The 17,369-nt window shown below is 43.2% G+C and overlaps 1 protein-coding gene across 1 annotated transcript in view; it reads right to left on the bottom strand.

Moving 5' to 3' along the window:
• Positions 1-9,579: 9,579 nt before the first annotated feature.
• The window catches only part of LOC129441447 (SUN domain-containing ossification factor), a 41,663-nt gene continuing 33,873 nt past the window's right edge, over positions 9,580-17,369 (bottom strand). The window contains exons 21-22 of the mRNA XM_073871726.1: positions 13,233-13,288; positions 9,580-10,208 (exon numbers count right to left, since the gene is read on the bottom strand). Coding sequence (XP_073727827.1) covers positions 9,831-10,208; positions 13,233-13,288 — 434 coding nt within the window. The 3' untranslated portion in view covers positions 9,580-9,830. The remainder of the gene's footprint in view (positions 10,209-13,232; positions 13,289-17,369) is intronic.

The following is a 17,369-nucleotide window of genomic DNA, read 5'->3' as shown; positions in this document are numbered from 1 at the left end:
CCCAGTTAAAAATGGCCAACTTTACAGTAGAAAATAATATGTTTACAGCCTGGTAAAAAAATAGTTTTTGGTCTGTATAGCTAAGTTTGCCCTTCATGTCAACTGTATGCAGGGTTCCCACGGGTCCTTGAAAGTTTGTGAATCTGGGGGAAAAAATTCAAGGCCCTGGGAAGTTTTTGAAAATATACATACATAGATACAGGTAATTGAAAGTGCTTGAATCTATTTTATTCATACCAAAATGCTTTTTTGCATAGTTGTGTTTGACACATGAAAACGTCTCGGGTTATGTATGTTACTGTTATTCCCTGAGAACGGAACAAGGTGCTGCGTCTCTCTTGCCATACTTACTGTGTCCCCGTAACGCCGTCTTTGGCAATATTTCAGATATCGATATACTTCCTGTCTTTGTCATTAAGCCCTCACCATTGGTTGAATTTGATATACACATTCAGACGCACTTTCCCCTGGAGGCGTCCCAAAGTGTCATCGCAGTGACGCAGCAATGGAACTGTAACAATGTATCTTAAAAGGTAACACGATGTAACCTTGCTCTCACTTGAAATATGTCCCCACATTTAGTCCTTGAATTTGAGGATATTGGACCCGGAAAGTTCTCGAAAGGTCCTTGAATTTGAAGTTAACTAAGGTGTGGGAACCCTGTGTGAGGGGGGTGAATTTTTTTAAATTATATTAATCTTTAAAGTTCTGCATAATTAAGGGCGTGGCCACTTGGGGTCAATAAAATCGAGCTAAGCAGGAGTGGTTTCAGCAACCAGACACCTCACCTTCACCTACGTCCCGCCTCTACCCATTTTTGGATATCCGCGGGTGATGCGCGATGGCGCGCGGCCAAGATGGTGACGGCAGCAAACGCCTACTTTAAGCTTAAAAAAAATAGCCGCTTTTGGACTATCGGGCTTGTGCGAGCCAGGGCTTCAAACAAGCCTCATGGAGCCAATAGCCTCCGACCTCCAGCTGCGTAGTCAAAATCAAGACGCGTTCGCATTGTCAGGCCAATAGCGCGGTAGCGCTTCAGAAAACCCCGTCCTTAATACGCCTACCTTGATCTAACGGCGCATTCACACGGGGCGTAAGCGTTACCGCTTAACGGAAGGCTTGTCTGAAGCGTGGCCAACAGCCAATCACAGTGGCCACTACACATGCTCCGTTCTTCCATAAACGTAATTGGCTGGCTCTGTCTAGGTAATTTGCATAAGGCGATCTGATTGGCTGACGCATGCATTGCCGCTGGAAAAGTTTAGAAATGTTCAACTTCTGCCGCGAGCAACGGCACTGACGTGGCGCCGACGGATCCACAATTCAGTTCGGCAACGCATGACGTCACCCGTTAAAAGTGAATGGGAAGCGTTAACGCTGACGCCCCATGTGAATGCGGCGTTAGGGCCGATTCACACCGGCTGCGTGGAGTGTGCGTCTCAGCTGCGTGGCGTGTCCGTTTTAATTAGGCTCCCATGTTAGCAGGTTTGACAGTTCACACCGCCTGCATGACACGCACGTCTAAGGCGCGGCTCGAGCCGCGCCGAAAACGCGTGCATGCTAGGAATAGGACCGACGCCTATTTTTCACGCCACACGCAAGCGTCTGGAAGCGTTTCCAGGCAAAATATGTGTCACCTATAGCAACAGCAGCGCGTTAGCGCTGCGTCAGGCACGCTTCTGGTATTTACAGACACAGAAAACGCGACGCAGCCGCCACGCAACTGACATGCAACAGATACGCCACGCAGCCGGTGTGAATCGGCCCTAAGGGTCTCATACAATTTCTGCTTAATAATGCCTGGTACTCTTTTCCTGTAAATTCTGTACCATTGTCCGACCTTATGCTTTTGACCTTTCCATATGGAGCCATATCAGCAAGGAATTTTTCTGTAGCAGTCACTGTATCACTCTTGTTTTTCAAAAAATAAACAAACACTGCACTAGAGTAATCATCTGTGAAAGATAGTGCATACTTGTGACCGTCTCTAGATGTTGGGTCTATAGGCCCTGCTAAATCTGTATGTATATGGTGTATCTGTATGTATAGTAAAAGCATCCTGGTAATGCAGTTGTCAATACCAATATATATTAGCCTTCTATATTAGGGTCACTTTTGTAATGTCACAATTAATCAGTGTTTTACGTGTTTGCGAGATATTTTATTGTAATCTTAATCATGTTACCTGTAATTGTTAAATTATTATTGCTGCTATACTATTTCAACAGCATTTGGGTATTAATTTAGGAATTTATGCAGCAAAAAATAAAATAAAATAAAATAGAAGACCAAATTTTAAATGCTGGCCATAGGATGTGCAAAGCCCGGTGGTGGTGTTTTATTTGTAATAAAATAAATCTATTAACATTGTAGTTGTGGTGCTTTTTAATTTTTGGATGGATGCGCCTAAATTTTAGCTGGTGCTCCTAACTCTTTAAAGTTGGGAGCACCAGTGCTACCAAATAAAAAAGTTAATTTTGAGCCCTGAAATAATACAGTTTGTCGTGCACATGTATTTGGTACCGTCTTTACGTAGCAGAACGTTCTTCCCTTCCTTGAAGATCACTGTCGCTCCATTCGATGTGGCTGCTTTCACAGAGAAAATGTCCTGTGGATATGTTGGGATGTACAGCGCGTTTCTCAGCATCGCTTTGACGCGTCGTCCCATGTAGTCTATCAAATATACCTCCGCTTCTCATCTTTGCTTTGCAACACCGTTACACCGAGTGCCGTCAGCCAATTCCACGCAGTGTGTGTTGGCCTGAAAACTGCTGTCAAACCTCTGAAACTTCTCGATGTCCGTGATGATGTGGGCAGTTGCACCTGCATCCACCATTTTTTTTTCCTCTTGGTATTTTGTACCCGCATCTCAGCGTCGCTTGCCCGAAAAGCATACTCTTTGTCACTTGGCTCTGCGGAAACTTTTTGTGCATTGTCCCGCTGCCTTCCCCGTCTGCATGTTGCGTCGCGGTGACTGTTACTTTTACACTGACTGCACCACTGTTTACACTGACATGTCTTTGCTTTGTGGCCTCTTGTACCACACCTGTAAGAAACAATGTTTGTACTTCCAGCACCACAAACAGCTATACCTGCAAAATCGTTTTTTCTTCCAGGCTGCGCTCCAGCTTTCATAACATTGTCCTCGGATACGGTTGTCCGCATATTTTCAATGGCTTCATAACTCCGAAGCCCGTCTTAAATTCTGCAAAACTCAATTTGTCATCTCTCTGGGTAACATAAATGGCTTAAATGTCTCTGGAAGTCCTTTCAGAACCATTGCTATTAAAAGTCCATCACTCAGATTCTCACCTGCTGCTTCCCTCATAACCAGCGACAAACTTTTGTCATCCAGGAACTGTATTAGCTCTGCATAGGCTTCAGCGTTTTTCGCCGTATCTTCCTCGTCTCTTTCAGTCCTTGTAAATAAAGATGACCCAAAAACTTTGTCTCCCATAGCTCGTAGTTTTTCTCATCTCCATCAAAGTCTAATCGAGACCAGCAGCTCGTCGCAGTTTCTTTTTCTCTTCGTCTCATGTTAAAAGACTCAGGTACACGCTATATCCGTCGCGACTTTTACCCGGCGTCTTAACACTCAAACTTTTCTACTTTAACTCTGCTCTGGGACCATAACCTGTTAACAGAGTACGTTCAAATAAGACAAGAAGATACATTTCACTTTATCAGCCACGCAGTCGCTATGACTGGCGCATTTTTATTAAAACAAAATAAACACCTGCTTTCACTCAGTCATTAATTAGGTCACATGACATCTCACAGTGTGACTGGGTTGCCTGTCCCAAACAGAGAAAATAAACAAAAATACAAATACAAATGAGAGCATACAATTTATAGATGTCAACAATGTCAAACAACCAATCACAGTGTGTTTCGTCTAGCGTCATGTTTCGGACTCCCCACAATAACGAGCCGGCTGGCAACAAGTCAGTTATTGAAATAACCAACCGCAACCAAATAGTATCTAAATAAACAACATTACTCACCATAGAACAACGTTGTGCACTTCATCAACAGCCACACCAATGAGACGCTCCCGTTAAACGTCTGTTTGAAGCATATCTCTCCACTTTTTAATACGTACAAGCAATTCAGGAGAACCAAACTTTTTGACTCCACTAACTGCCTCAAGCAAAACTCTTGGACGTCTTTTAGAGAGTCTATGCTGCGAACTTTGCACATTTTTGAGAATTAAATGTTTAGCTGATCATGATAACTGGTCATTATTATACACGTGAACACGTCTCTTTCTCAATGGAACGTCAGAGCTTTGTTTTCCAGGGACCGAAACTAATCGTGAGACTCGCGTCTCCTGGAAATCCGGTTTATTTCAACCAATCAAAGACGACTTTGACATTCTCACAGGCTTTTCAGAAAAGTGTACGAAAAACATCAGACGTTCAGCCAACAGTCTGTGGCCGTGAAGTCTGAGGCTGAGACTACCACTCCCCTAGCCCCGAGAAGCCTGCTCTGGCCCAAGGTATTCGGCGGGCCAGAAAAACCAGGCCTTAAGCCCCAACGAAGCACCAGCGAAGCACGATCATGCCCCGGAAGTGACAATGCAAACGCGACAGGCCTCGGCAGACACTGGCACGCCCGCCTGAAGCCCGATAGTGCAAACACGGCTAATCTTCAGAAACCAATGATGTGGGAGGCCCCATTTGCACACCTGACTGTAGAAAATCGTCTTGCCGCCAACAAGTGAGGGAAAGGAGACAGCTCCCCGAGACCCTATACAAGGGTTCGTCAATTGCGAACCGCTGACAGGCAAAGTGTTTGTCTAGCGTTTTTCTAACGCTCAAGCACTTTGAGATGGTACTGACAGGGAAACACTTCCGTGGTGTTTCACATCAATCATCAGGGCAGCACGAGTTCCCTGTCGTCTTTGCACCTGACACGAAAGCTTCTTACTTGGGCGGAGCCGGGGTTGCTCTCCCTAAGGGTGATACACGTCCCCGGCCGTCTCAATACTGCAGCAGATTCTCTGTCCCAGGGTGGACCGAGGCCGACGGAGTTGCCTTGTGCAACTGCGCAGAAAATTTGGCACACGTATGGCGAGGCATCAGTGGATCTATTTGCCTCCCGGGAGACAGCGCATTGCCCTCTGTGGTTCTCTGAAATGGATGGAACAGGGATCACTGGGCAGGGATGCCCTGGCCCACGAGTTGCCGGACCTAGTGTTATATTCCTTCCCACCGACAGCATTGATAAGGGCGGTGCTCAACTGGGTCCAGGAGAGAGGTCACAAAGTGCTCTGTGGACACCCACAGGTTGGTGGTGTCTTTTCTTAAAGGTACACAGCGCCTGCACCCACGTTTTGAGTGGACTTTGCCCCTTGGGACCTGAATGTTGTTCTTGAGGGTCTATGCTCACCACCTTTTGAACTGCTAGAGCAGGCTGAGATCAAGTGGCTCTCTATTAAGACAGCATTCCTACTGGCCATTACTTCCATGAAAAGGGTTGGTGAACTCTATGCCCTCTCTGTGAGAACTCAGTGTATGAGGTGGGGTCCTGACAATGAACAGGTCACCCTGTGGCCTAACCCTGCCTTTTTGCCTAAGGTCTTGGCTCCGCAATTCATTAACCAGTCATTGTCCCTGGCGGCGTTTCAGCCCTCGCCAGGTGCTAGGCCGGTACGGGTCTTGCGACGCAATGTTGATGTGACGGCTCAGTGGCGCACGACGGATAAGTTATTCGTCCGCTTTGTTGCATGTCTAAAGGGCACAGCCCTGTCTTAACCAAAGACTAGCCCACTGGGTCTCTGAGGCTGTTAGCGGCACTTATCATGCTGCTGGTAAACCTACTCCAGCATCTGTGAGGTGTCATTTGACGCGGGGAGTTGCAACTTCATGGGCCGCATTGAAAGGGGTCTATATCGCGGATATTTGCACCACAGCGACTATGTCTTCGGCGTGCCCTTTCTCACGTTTTTACAGACTGAATGTGGTCCCGCTCCCACCTGTTTCTTCTGCTGTGACACCCAGTGTGTGGATTGTTTTGTGCCTGTGCACTTTGTTAATAAAGATGTTGAGTTCAATCACTGTCTAATGTCTTTATTATTATTCCTCACGACTTGGTGGTATCCTCTCTTGGTGGTATCCACTTCCACTCTGTTTATGCCTCTGGGAGGTATAAAATAGAATTTTGGTTACGAATGTAACCGTAGTTCTATGAATAGTGGAAGACCGCCAGAGTTCTTGGTCACTCGGTAGAGCCCTGCATTTTAGCCCAACCCCGACGGGGTCACAGCTGATACTTTTTCAATTTAATTTAAAGAAATGTTAAGACATTGATGGTTGTAACAAGGACGACGTTTAACCTATTGCAGGAGTCCGCTACGCACACATGCACAGCCGCGCATTCACAATGCACCTGTTCCAATGGTGTTTGTTTAGAGTCTCCACCAACAGCAGGACCTTCAGTGCAAGAAGTAAGAAGTAAGAAGGCTGTGTATTTTTTTTCTTGAGTACGGAATTTTTTCTTAGTTTAACTGTTGGACACATGAATAGCCATGTTCTGTGGTACAGTCCTTACGTCCTTACATTAAAAAAAATTATGCATAGTAAAGGTGTAAGATAAGGCAACATGCACGTTTATTTCGTTTCATGTTTATTTCGTTTTGTTTTGTATATTCTTTTTCATTCTTTTTTTGCATCCGTTGCTACTGCGAGCAGCAGAGCAAACTGCCTCCGCTTTTTAAAAGTAGTGTGTGTTGATAATAAACGTTTTAACTAACATTGTGATATGCTGAAAATATATATTTTATATAGTAGGCAAGTGAAGTGTTGATTTCAGAGGCTTAATTGGTCAAACATGTTGTCAACTAGCTGTCGGTGGCTAATCGCTTGTTCATCATCAAAAACTTTAATTTACCAAACAAAAAATGTGAGAAATATAACTATTTTGCCATTTAAAACAAAACATAAGTTCGTTAATTGCTGCAAGAGTATTACAGCTATATAAGGAATCTGTGTAAGGGTCACGTAGCAACAGAGACAATTGAGATCTCCTTAACTTCTCCGCGGTATGTTTTAGTTTGAGTTTTAAAAATCAAATATCAAATAATGGTTTGTACTTTCTCTTATAAAAAAACATCACAGCAAACAGCACAGACTTCTACTCACAAACACACACACGCGATGCAGTGACTAATATCTGCGGTCACAGATTCCTAATGGGGAGGATTAAAAGTTCCGAGAATTCAGATTTCAGGCCCGTGCAGGGGTCTATCACTCGGAATCGTGAGAATAACCATTGAGAAAGATCATGGCATTGTGATAGGCTTTATATTAGACATCATGAGGTCATGAGATGACAACCAATGAATAATTTCTCATAACCAATGCGCGAGCGCATGATATTTCCACTATATGTTGTCCTGTCTAAATGCTTAACATTATTCACACAATATCTTTCTTAGTCTAAAACATTGTTCTTGTAATCTACTTTTTCATGTGGCACTAAAGCACCGTCATTGAAAACTATAATAAGTACAGCATTATAAAAATCTTGTCCCCTGTTAAAGGCAATCAATCAATCAATTTGGCTCCTGCAATGGGTAGGACCCTGTGCCTGTGCATTGAGCCGACCAAATGAACCAGTTGTTTCTAGTGCTGACAGTCTTGTGCCAACTGCTCTGCATCCTCTACAGCAGTGGTTCTCAACTCCAGTCCTCGGGACCCACTGCTCTGCACATTTTGGATGTCTCTCATATCTGACACACTCAGTTCAGTTTATGGAATCTATCCTAACGAGCTGATGATCTGAATCAGGTGTGTTAAATAAGGGAGACATGCACAATATGCAGAGCAGTGGGTCCCGAGGACTGGAGTTGAGAACCACTGCTCTACAGCATTGGTTCTCAACTCCATTCCTGGAGGCCCACTGCTCCGCACATTTTCTATGTTTCTCTCATTTGATACAATCAGTTCAGTTCATGGAGATCTCTACTAATAAGCTGATGATTTGAATCAGGTTTGTTAAATAAAGGAGACATACAAAATGTGCAGAGCAGTGGGCCTCCAGGAATAACTTTGAGAACCACTGCTCTACAGCAACTCCATGTTGTTTGATTGGGTGCAGGGTTTACCTCATGGTTATCTCCAGCCTGTGGCCCTTGGATCAAACTGGAGAATAGCTCTTGTCGGGTGGTCAAAAGGGAGGCAGAGGACATTGCCGAGCCAATAGGTACAACAGAAACCCACTGGGGCCACTTGATGTTTCAATGGTTCTGAGAGCTCTTCTATTAAAGCCATCTAATCTTGCAGCCAGTGTCTTGTTAAAACGGCCAAGTCTCCGACCAATAAAGCAGGATGGAGAGTAATGCTGAGTTGTAAATCCGGAGCTTCGTCTTGCGTGAGTGGTTTCCAGAGAGAATGCAGAGCTGATGCAGCTAGGGCTCTTCTAGGTTTTAGGTACCTGTTGTCTGTCACTATGGATCCCAGATAAGCAAAGTTCTTGACAGGCTCCACAATTTCATTGCCAAGCCGCAGGGAAGGTGGATGTGGTGTCATCGACAAACATGAACTTGGTTTTCGTCCAGCTCACCTGGAGGCAGAGCTTCCCTGCCTCTTCCACTGTATATGCCCAGAGTGTCTCTCAGCTGGCTATAGGACGTGCTGAGGAGGATAGTGTCATCAGCGTACTCCAGGTCAGTAAGGTGGTTATTGCCGAAGGACACTCCTGGGACCCGCTCCCAAACCCTGGACATCCGATGGTCAATGAAGCAGTTGAAGAGGTCAGCTTCAGCCACGCAGCCCTGGCAAACGCCACTGGAGATGGGAAACCAGTCTGAGTTTTTGCCGTTAATGCGGACACAGCTCTGAGCATTGCTATAAAGAAGCTTAAAAAGGGCAACGATCTTGGGTGGTACTCCAAGGGCGTGTAGGATACTCCACAGTGAAGTGTGGCAGAGGGTATCAAAGGCAGCCTTCAGATCTATGAACAATGTCAAGATGACAATCTTTACGGAATTCATAGGTCTTCTCTATTAGCAAGCGAACGGCGGAGATTTGGTCTATTGTAGAGTGATTAGGCATGAAGCCGGCCCGCTGGGGAGAGCAGCTGCTTCTAATGGCTGGGAGAGCACGAGTAAGCAAGATCCTGGTAAAGAGCTTGCCGGCGATGGAGAGAAGGGTAATTCCTCTGTGGTTGCCGCAGACTAGCCTGTCCCCCTTACGTTTCCAAAAGGGCAAGATGACTCTTCTGGTCCAGTCGCTGGGCAGTCTCTCTGTCTCCCACACCTCATTGAATATGTGGGTTCTGGTCATGGTCTTGTTAAGGTTTGTATTGTCTAGAGCTCTTAATGTCAAGTTTTAAGGAAGTGCTCTTTAAAAGAATTCACATATTTTGTGTGAACATATGCATGGATTTTTTGTAATGTATTTATGTTTCAGCTGTAAACTTGGACTGTGATGACTCGGTGATGAAGACAGCCAGGCATCATGAGGTGAGCCGGTCAATGTTTAAACAAATTTAAGTTACTGGTATGTGTCACTAAAAACCGCCCGTGACTCAGTATGCCACATTAGTAAATAAAAAATAGAGACAGACAGACAGACATCACCTGGCTTATGCTTTCATTGTAGGGCATGAACATTGTTAAACAAATTGTTAAAAAAACTTTTTTTTCCAAAGAATATGCTTTACATATGATGACAGTAGAAATAGCAACTGTATTGTTTTATTTGTGATTTTCTCAAGTCTAGTGGTACCCTAAAAAAATGTAAACTGCATAGCTTGAAGTAAGCAAACAGTGAAGGCAGATCTGAAAACGACAGAAATATTCAGGTGTTAAAGACTCGAGGTCAGTTTTAGTGTAGGTTTAATGTAGATCCTAATCCAGGCAGTGGAGCAGTGCATTGTGGAATCTGATGCAGATGTTCTGCTGAGGTTCTCGTGTCACCCTGATTGTGGGTTTTCTTTTCTGTCCAGCATGTTGGTGCAGGCAAAGCCTCACAGAGACTGACACAGGTGGATAAACCGCAGAACAGATTCTGATCAGACTTTGAGGAACCCTCAGAACTCACGTCTGACATCACATCTCTGGTGACCAGAAGAGGACCACAATCAACACTCAAACCCTGAGAGCCGACAGTGCACTGAGAAATCCCATGAGCTAATGCTGGAGTGCTGTTGAGTACAGATGATGTTGGGTGCTCTGAACTCTTTTTGAACTTCAATTGTTTCTTCTGCAAGACATAACAGAGCAAAAGTCAGTTTTTTAATTCTTGCAATTAAAACAAACACATTTTTGCAGAATATAAATATAGATGTAAAAGTCCATATATTTATATTACTTTAACTCTTTCCCTACCAGTGTTTTTTTTAAAGTTGTCGGCCAGATTTTTTGATTTTTAGTTTAAAGTTTACTGCCTTCCAGAAAATGTTCTTCTTTAAATATATAAACATACAATATATCAAATGAAAGAACAGAGCCTCTGCTTTTAAACAAAACAAAAAATCTTTCATCCTATCTTCATTTGTTCCCTTTTTATGACCTGTCAAACATGAGTAAGTTTCTTCAAAAATACCAAATTTTGAGCAAAAAGCTGAAATAATGTAATTTCTTTTTAAAGGACTTTTAATAGAGGTCAGATTCAGAGTGATAATCAAAACATGCACAAATCAGACTCAGGAGAACAACATGCAACGAGTCCGAGCGCATCTCTTTGAGGCAACTTTTGAGAGGCGGATTTCAACCTGAATATGAATCTTGCACAAAACAACATCACAGCGCGCATTTCATTCATTCTTAAATACGATCGATAGTTTTGTCACAGTTTATAATGCAAACGCGATGTGGTGTCATTTGCCTGAATTAGCACTTTAAATCTGAACAGTGTGAAACAAACCGTCCAAGTTCATAAATAGCCTATAGATGAGATATCATGTCGCACTGATTCTAAAATAACATTCTGAAAGAAAGACACACATGCCTATAAGATTGACCTGTTTTATGATGTGGACATTTATAATCTTCAGATATTATTATTTTATTAGTCCGCTGGCTAAACTAAGCCTTCAAGCCTATGTGGCCACACACGTGCACAACTTAAAGGAGACATGTAACGTTTTGTACATAAATTGTAAGTTTTTAGCAAAAAATAGCTTGAGGTTAAACATCATTTGGCGGACCCCCTGCAGTTCCTGACCCCCGGTTGAAGACCCATGATCTAATCAGATTAAATGGATAATGCTAAGCTATGCTAAAAGTGCTAGCGCCAGACCCGGAGATCAGCTGAATGGATTCCAAAACGGTAAGAAATGCTTGTGCTAGAAAATATAATAGTCTGTATTGTTTTTATTTTACAGAATTTCCTTTCTACCATTAAACAACACTATAAAAAATATTACGGTATGTGCCTTAGTAGATTTAATAAAATAAATAAACTGTATTGCTTAGAATTGTGTTCTTGTTTTTTGTTTAATCAAATTGTGAGTTAAAATAATGTTAAAAAAATTGGAGTAAAATCTTCTAATTTTTGTTGTTAAGATTATAATAATTTTAAGTAATTCTAAATAAACACATTATTGAGTAAATTCAACGTAATTTTATTATGTTTAATCCACTTAAATTTGTTAAAAGGAGGTTAACTTTATTATTTTGCATGCTGATTAATTTTGCACTGGGCAGTGGATTTTTAGTTTTCGAGAGTATCTAGTAACTCGAGCGTCCATTTTATCATAAACCCCTTCAACGACGGGTGATGCACAAAATTCACATGCCGTGATATTTTGACATGATGGGCTTTATACAGACGTTTTGAGGAACTTTGCATTTGTGTCTCACCGGAGGGGAACATAAGTTAGCTACATTGGTTAACCTAAACTTGCATTACATGCGAACGGCCCTACGCTAATAGGATTTTGTTTCTCTCTACATCTCGTCCTCAATCCCAGAGGACATTGAGACAAACAGACCCAGTTCCAGCTGCCGTGAAGGTTAACACACCACTGATCTTCTGGTTGTCCTTTAACGTGATGCCCAGCCGATGCCTGACCAACGACCACCGGCGGAACCCGTTAAATCTTCTTTAAATATATATGTATATATGGCAGTGGTTCAGTGGTTCATGATGGTTGTCTACAAATTGGAATTTTGGTGGTTCAATCTCCAGCTCCACCTGACCAAGTGTCGAAGTGTCCTTGAGCAAGACACCTAACCCAGCTGCGACGAGCTGGATGGCACCTTGCATGGCTGACACCACCGTTGGTGTATGAATGAGTGAGTGAATGGGTGAATGTGAGGCAATATATGTGAAGCGCTTTGGATGGCCATGGGTCTATGAAAGCACTATATAAATGCAGTCCATTTACCATATATCTCCCATGGGTTTTTTTTTCCTCCTAGGACGTTTTTCCCTCCTGGCTAAAAAGTCTGGAGGTTTTTCTCCTAGGGGGGTTTTCAAACCCGGAGAGTCAGCTGACATTGCCTTAACTTAGCACCCTCTTCTATACGAGACATTATTAATACATTATTAAACACATAAAGTTTATTCATAGCCGCTGTATTTTGTTGTCTACTTATGTTGTCTGTTAATTTTTCTGTGTTTTCCCCTGCTTCTGTTAATGTAAACCTACTTTAATTCAATTAAATTAAATTTTATTGGTAATTGTTTCAAAGTGACAATAAATAATACTTCTTAGTACATGGTAATTAACATTAACCTAAACTAGTTGAAGTACAGACAATGATCGCCTTACACTTATATCACTAACATTTATTACCTAACAATAATAAAGATTAATAAATGCTTTTATAAAATATATTTTTTGTTGTAAATTCATGCTAGCTAGGTTGATATCTGCCTTGCAGTCACTCTCTTTTATTTCACCTCATCCTCCTGACGTGTCTGTATTCACATACAAGCCCTCTCTCTCATTTTTCTACAGTAAAATGCCAATCACTTTCATGAGTTTGTAATATTTGTGTTTTGGTGGAGTTTGTCTTTCTACGGCGCTGCATGATCAGATTATGATGCTGAAGTATCTGGAGAGTCATTCATCAGCACTGTTCTCCCTATACATCAATGTCATCATCACTGATTGGTCAGTGCAGCGCTGCGTCTAGAATTAATACAAACGTCACCGACCAACTGGCGTTTCACACTGTTTCATATACTCGCCAGTGATGATTTTTACTCACATTTGGTGCTTGGCAAGTGTTCATTTTAGGCCCTGAGTGTTACAATAAAGCATCATAAACTTCATACCTTTTTACTAAGTTGAGAATGTAGACACTGTTCAGGACTGTTCATTTCTTCAGCACCTGCAGAAACAATAACAACAACAGTGAGTGACGTAATGATCTGATCTCACCGGAGTCTATTTTCAATTGAAAAACCGATTTCGAGAGGTTTGTGCAATCATTTTAGGTCCATAATATGTATTTGAACAATTCTTATTCAAATTACAGTTACAGAATAAATATGGGCTTAAAGTGTGAGAGACACACAAACAAACAAACAAACAACAACTACTAAATACAGCAAGCAATAAAGTCCTGCATAGTGTCACAAAGCAGGAAACACAGTCTTTGGTGATGTCCAAGGCTTTTCAGTCATTGTCTTTAAAGGATTCTCAACAAAATATGAAAAAGAGCATCTATTCTTTATGATTTATCCAAGTGAATATGAGGGGTAATGTGGAATACATAGACTGTAAAAAAGATGGATGACGCCTGTTCGCACTCTTCCATTGGTGTCCCGATATGGCGCTGACATCTTGGGTCTTGAGTCTGGGCAGTAGCGATTTCGTGGCCAGTCCTGCCCCGCCCTCGCAGAATACGCATATCACACGATATCACCGTTTTTATAGCATATATGGAAATTAGCTTCATTTCGCTGAGAAAGCCGGAAAGTGTGACCGGCCGATAAACAGCAGGGAGCAGCCCTGTGGCGACGGGACGTGACGTCTCCGTTCCCTTCCTTCAGGGAACGTGGGTTACATACGTAACCGAGACGTTCCCTTTCAGTCGGTCACTACGACGTCACGTCGAATTGGGAATCCCTACAAAAGCGCCACTGAGGGCTGACCTCTTCCAGTGTCTGCGTAAAGCCCTCCGGTTCCACTTAAGGATAAGGAGAATTAGGTTTTAAGGCAGAAGGCCGGGCACTAGATGTTCCTTTAACCCCACAGTAGTGCCAGCGACTGGGAAGCGCCCTATCTGAGCGGTATAGGAACGCTGCGGAAGCCAAGGGCTATTGGTGGGCGAAAGTCAAATGTAGTTGAGGTATAAATGACAGCCGTGGCTGTGTATGAAAAGCAGTGCTCTGCTGAGGGAAACGTGGGCTAGTAGGATTAACCCCACGGAAAAATCCTCACAGAGGAACCCGGTGGGACGCAATGTGGATGCCCGAGCCAAACACAGGTTCGCGATGCAGCTAGTGAGCTAGTGAGAGGCTGGCAGCGGATGCTTCCCCTAACGAGGAAAGGACACGAGAGGAGACAGGCTCGACACGAACACTGTAAAATCTAATGAACGTATTAGGTGTCGTCCAACCAGCAGCTCTGCAGATGTCTGTTAGCGAGGAACCACGAGCGAGTGCCCAAGATGAGGCAACACTTCTAGTAGAGTGAGCTCTCAATTTAAATGGACAAGGAATGCCCTGCAGATTATAAGCAAGGGCGATAGTATCAACTATCCAATGAGACATCCTCTGCTTAGTGACAGCTTTCCCTCTCTGCTGACCACTGTAACAAACAAAGAGCTGATCTGAAGTCCTGAGGCTTTGTGTGCGATCCACGTAGAGGCGTAAAGCTCGTACGGGACATAAAGGCATTGTTGGGTCTGCCTCCTCCGGGGGCAGCGCTTGCAAGCTCACCACCTGATCTCTGAAGGGAGTGGTGGAAACTTTGGGCACGTAGCCTGGCCTGGGTCTGAGTGTTACGCTCAAGACATCAGGACCAAACTGAAGGCACGAATCGTCAATGGAGAATGCATGAAGGTCACCTACCCTCTTAACAGATGCCAATGCGAGCAGCAGGGGTGCAAACTCATCAGGGGTAAAAAGGTGACAAAGACACAAGCGCTCATATATATGTCGATATATATATATATATATATATATATATATATATATATATATATATATATATATATATATATATATATATATATATATATATATATATATATATATATATAAATATGATTTTAGCATTTTAATTTAAATCAAATTTGAACCTGTTAGCATAGTTAATGCAACATCAATTATTAACATCAATTACTGTAATTACATAAACAAGAATTAATGAATGCTTATATACAATATAATGTTCATTTTTTGTTCATAATGCATTTACTAATGTGAACAAATAGAACCTTTTTGTAAAGTGTTTGTTAAACATGTTTATAATGTCCTCAGTTGTTCTGTGTTGTGCATGTGAGTGGTCACAAGAGGGCACCAAAGTGTAAGCTATGTAAAACGTGTTTGCGTTAATGTTTGTCCCCTGTGGGTTACGGTAGATCAGTGTGTGTGTGTTCATCTCTGCATGTATGTAGAGCTGGTCTGACCGTGAGAATGATGTGTCAACAGCAGCAAGTTAATAAATATACTTTAAGATTAATCTCCATCATCATTTACTTCCGAATGCATCGCAAGCTGCATCAGCAGTGAAGCACAACTCAACAGTGTTACAGAAATTTGTATTTTTATTATTATTTAGTAGTACACATAAACATAATTCAGGGTTTGTTCTGATCACAGTCAAAGCTCTAATAATACAGTATATGAATATAAACCCTGAACAAGCAACTCGAATCAAACTTGTGTACAATTCAACGTACAAATCTTATTAAAGGTAGGAAAGTGATTTAGTTAAGAGCAGTGAGAGATTTTCTCTCAATGCTGTCTGATTAACAAGAGTGACAAACAGGAGTAAAACTAGGTAACTTCCCCTTTTAGACTGAAGTCTGGATCTAATATACTGTTAACACATGCGTTTTCTGTTTTAGTTGTTTACATTCTCTTAAGACCTAAATGTTCGTGTTTATGAGGATACTTGCAAAAGATGGGAATTTTGACGCGTGTATGCATTTAAGGCTAATACAACGGCAAAATACTCACAAGCTTACTGAGAAGCGGATACACGGCGCGTGAACAAATGTTAAGCTTTATGACCACGCGCACAGCAACGTGACGTGGGCGCGTAACCTCAAATGAGAAAATACTACGAGTTAAGTGTGTGCAGACTGCTTAAACCTCGGCAGCAAATGAGTTGGCTATAAATTGTAAAACATAACCGGCCAAACTGGCTAGTGATTTAACAACGTTACCACAATAGCTGGACATGATTTTCATAATTTCATTACTCTGTCGGAGACCCCCTCACCACTCATTTTCAAAAACTAATCGGATCTAGACGAATCACAAGAATGGCCTATTTTGGATCAAAAACGGCGAATTTCGCCGAAAGGTGACAAGTTTGCACCCCTGGAGCAGGGTCAGAGTTTTCATAGATAAAAACTTCAGACTCACAAACTGCAAAGGCTCGAATGGGTGTCCCTGCAGGGCTTTCAGCACCATGGACAGGTCCCAAGGAGGAATAGAGGGAGGGCACGAGGGGTTTAGCCTACGAGCACCTCTTAAAAACCTAATAACTAAATCGTGCTGGCCGACTGATCTGCCGTTAATAAGTGAGTGATGAGCAGAAATAGCAGTGATATCAACTTTAATGGTGGAGGGTGACAGCCTACCATCTAACCGGTGTTGAAGGTATGTAAGCACGATATTAATGGGGCATTCTCGGGGGTCCTCGCGTTGCGAAGAGCACCAATCAACGAAAAGGTTCCATTTAAGCGCGTAAGCCCGTCTTGTGGACAGAGCTCGAGCCGCGGCCATGGTGTTAGATACCGCTTGCGATAAATCACCTAAACCTTGAGTGCGCTCAACGACCATACGTGGAGATCCCACAGGTCGGGGCGCGGGTGCCATAATGTGCCCCCTCCTTGAGAAAGAATGTCCTTCCTCAGGGGAATCCGCCAGGGAGGGGCTGTCGCGAGGAGCATCAGTTCTGGGAACCAATTCCTGGTCGTCCAGTAAGGTGCGACCAGTAGAAGGCTCTCCTCGTCCTGCCTGACTTTGCACAGTGTCTGTGCGATTAAACTCACTGGTGGAAATGCGTATTTGCGCATCCCCCGCGGACAGCTGTGTGCCAACGCATCCACGCCGAGGCTGCCCTCGGTTAGTGAATAAAACAGGCGACAGTGGGTATTGTCCGGTGACGCAAATAGATCTATCTGCGCACGACCGAACTTCTTCCAAATTAGCTGGAGCGTCTGGGGGTGGAGTCGCCATTCTCCGGGGCGCGCAGCTCGGGAAAGCGCGTCTGCCGCTGTATTGAGCGAA

The sequence above is a fragment of the Misgurnus anguillicaudatus genome, chromosome 2, assembly GCF_027580225.2.
Source record: "Misgurnus anguillicaudatus chromosome 2, ASM2758022v2, whole genome shotgun sequence".
Classification (NCBI taxonomy): domain Eukaryota; kingdom Metazoa; phylum Chordata; class Actinopteri; order Cypriniformes; family Cobitidae; genus Misgurnus; species Misgurnus anguillicaudatus.
This window is presented reverse-complemented; position numbering and strand designations above follow the sequence as displayed.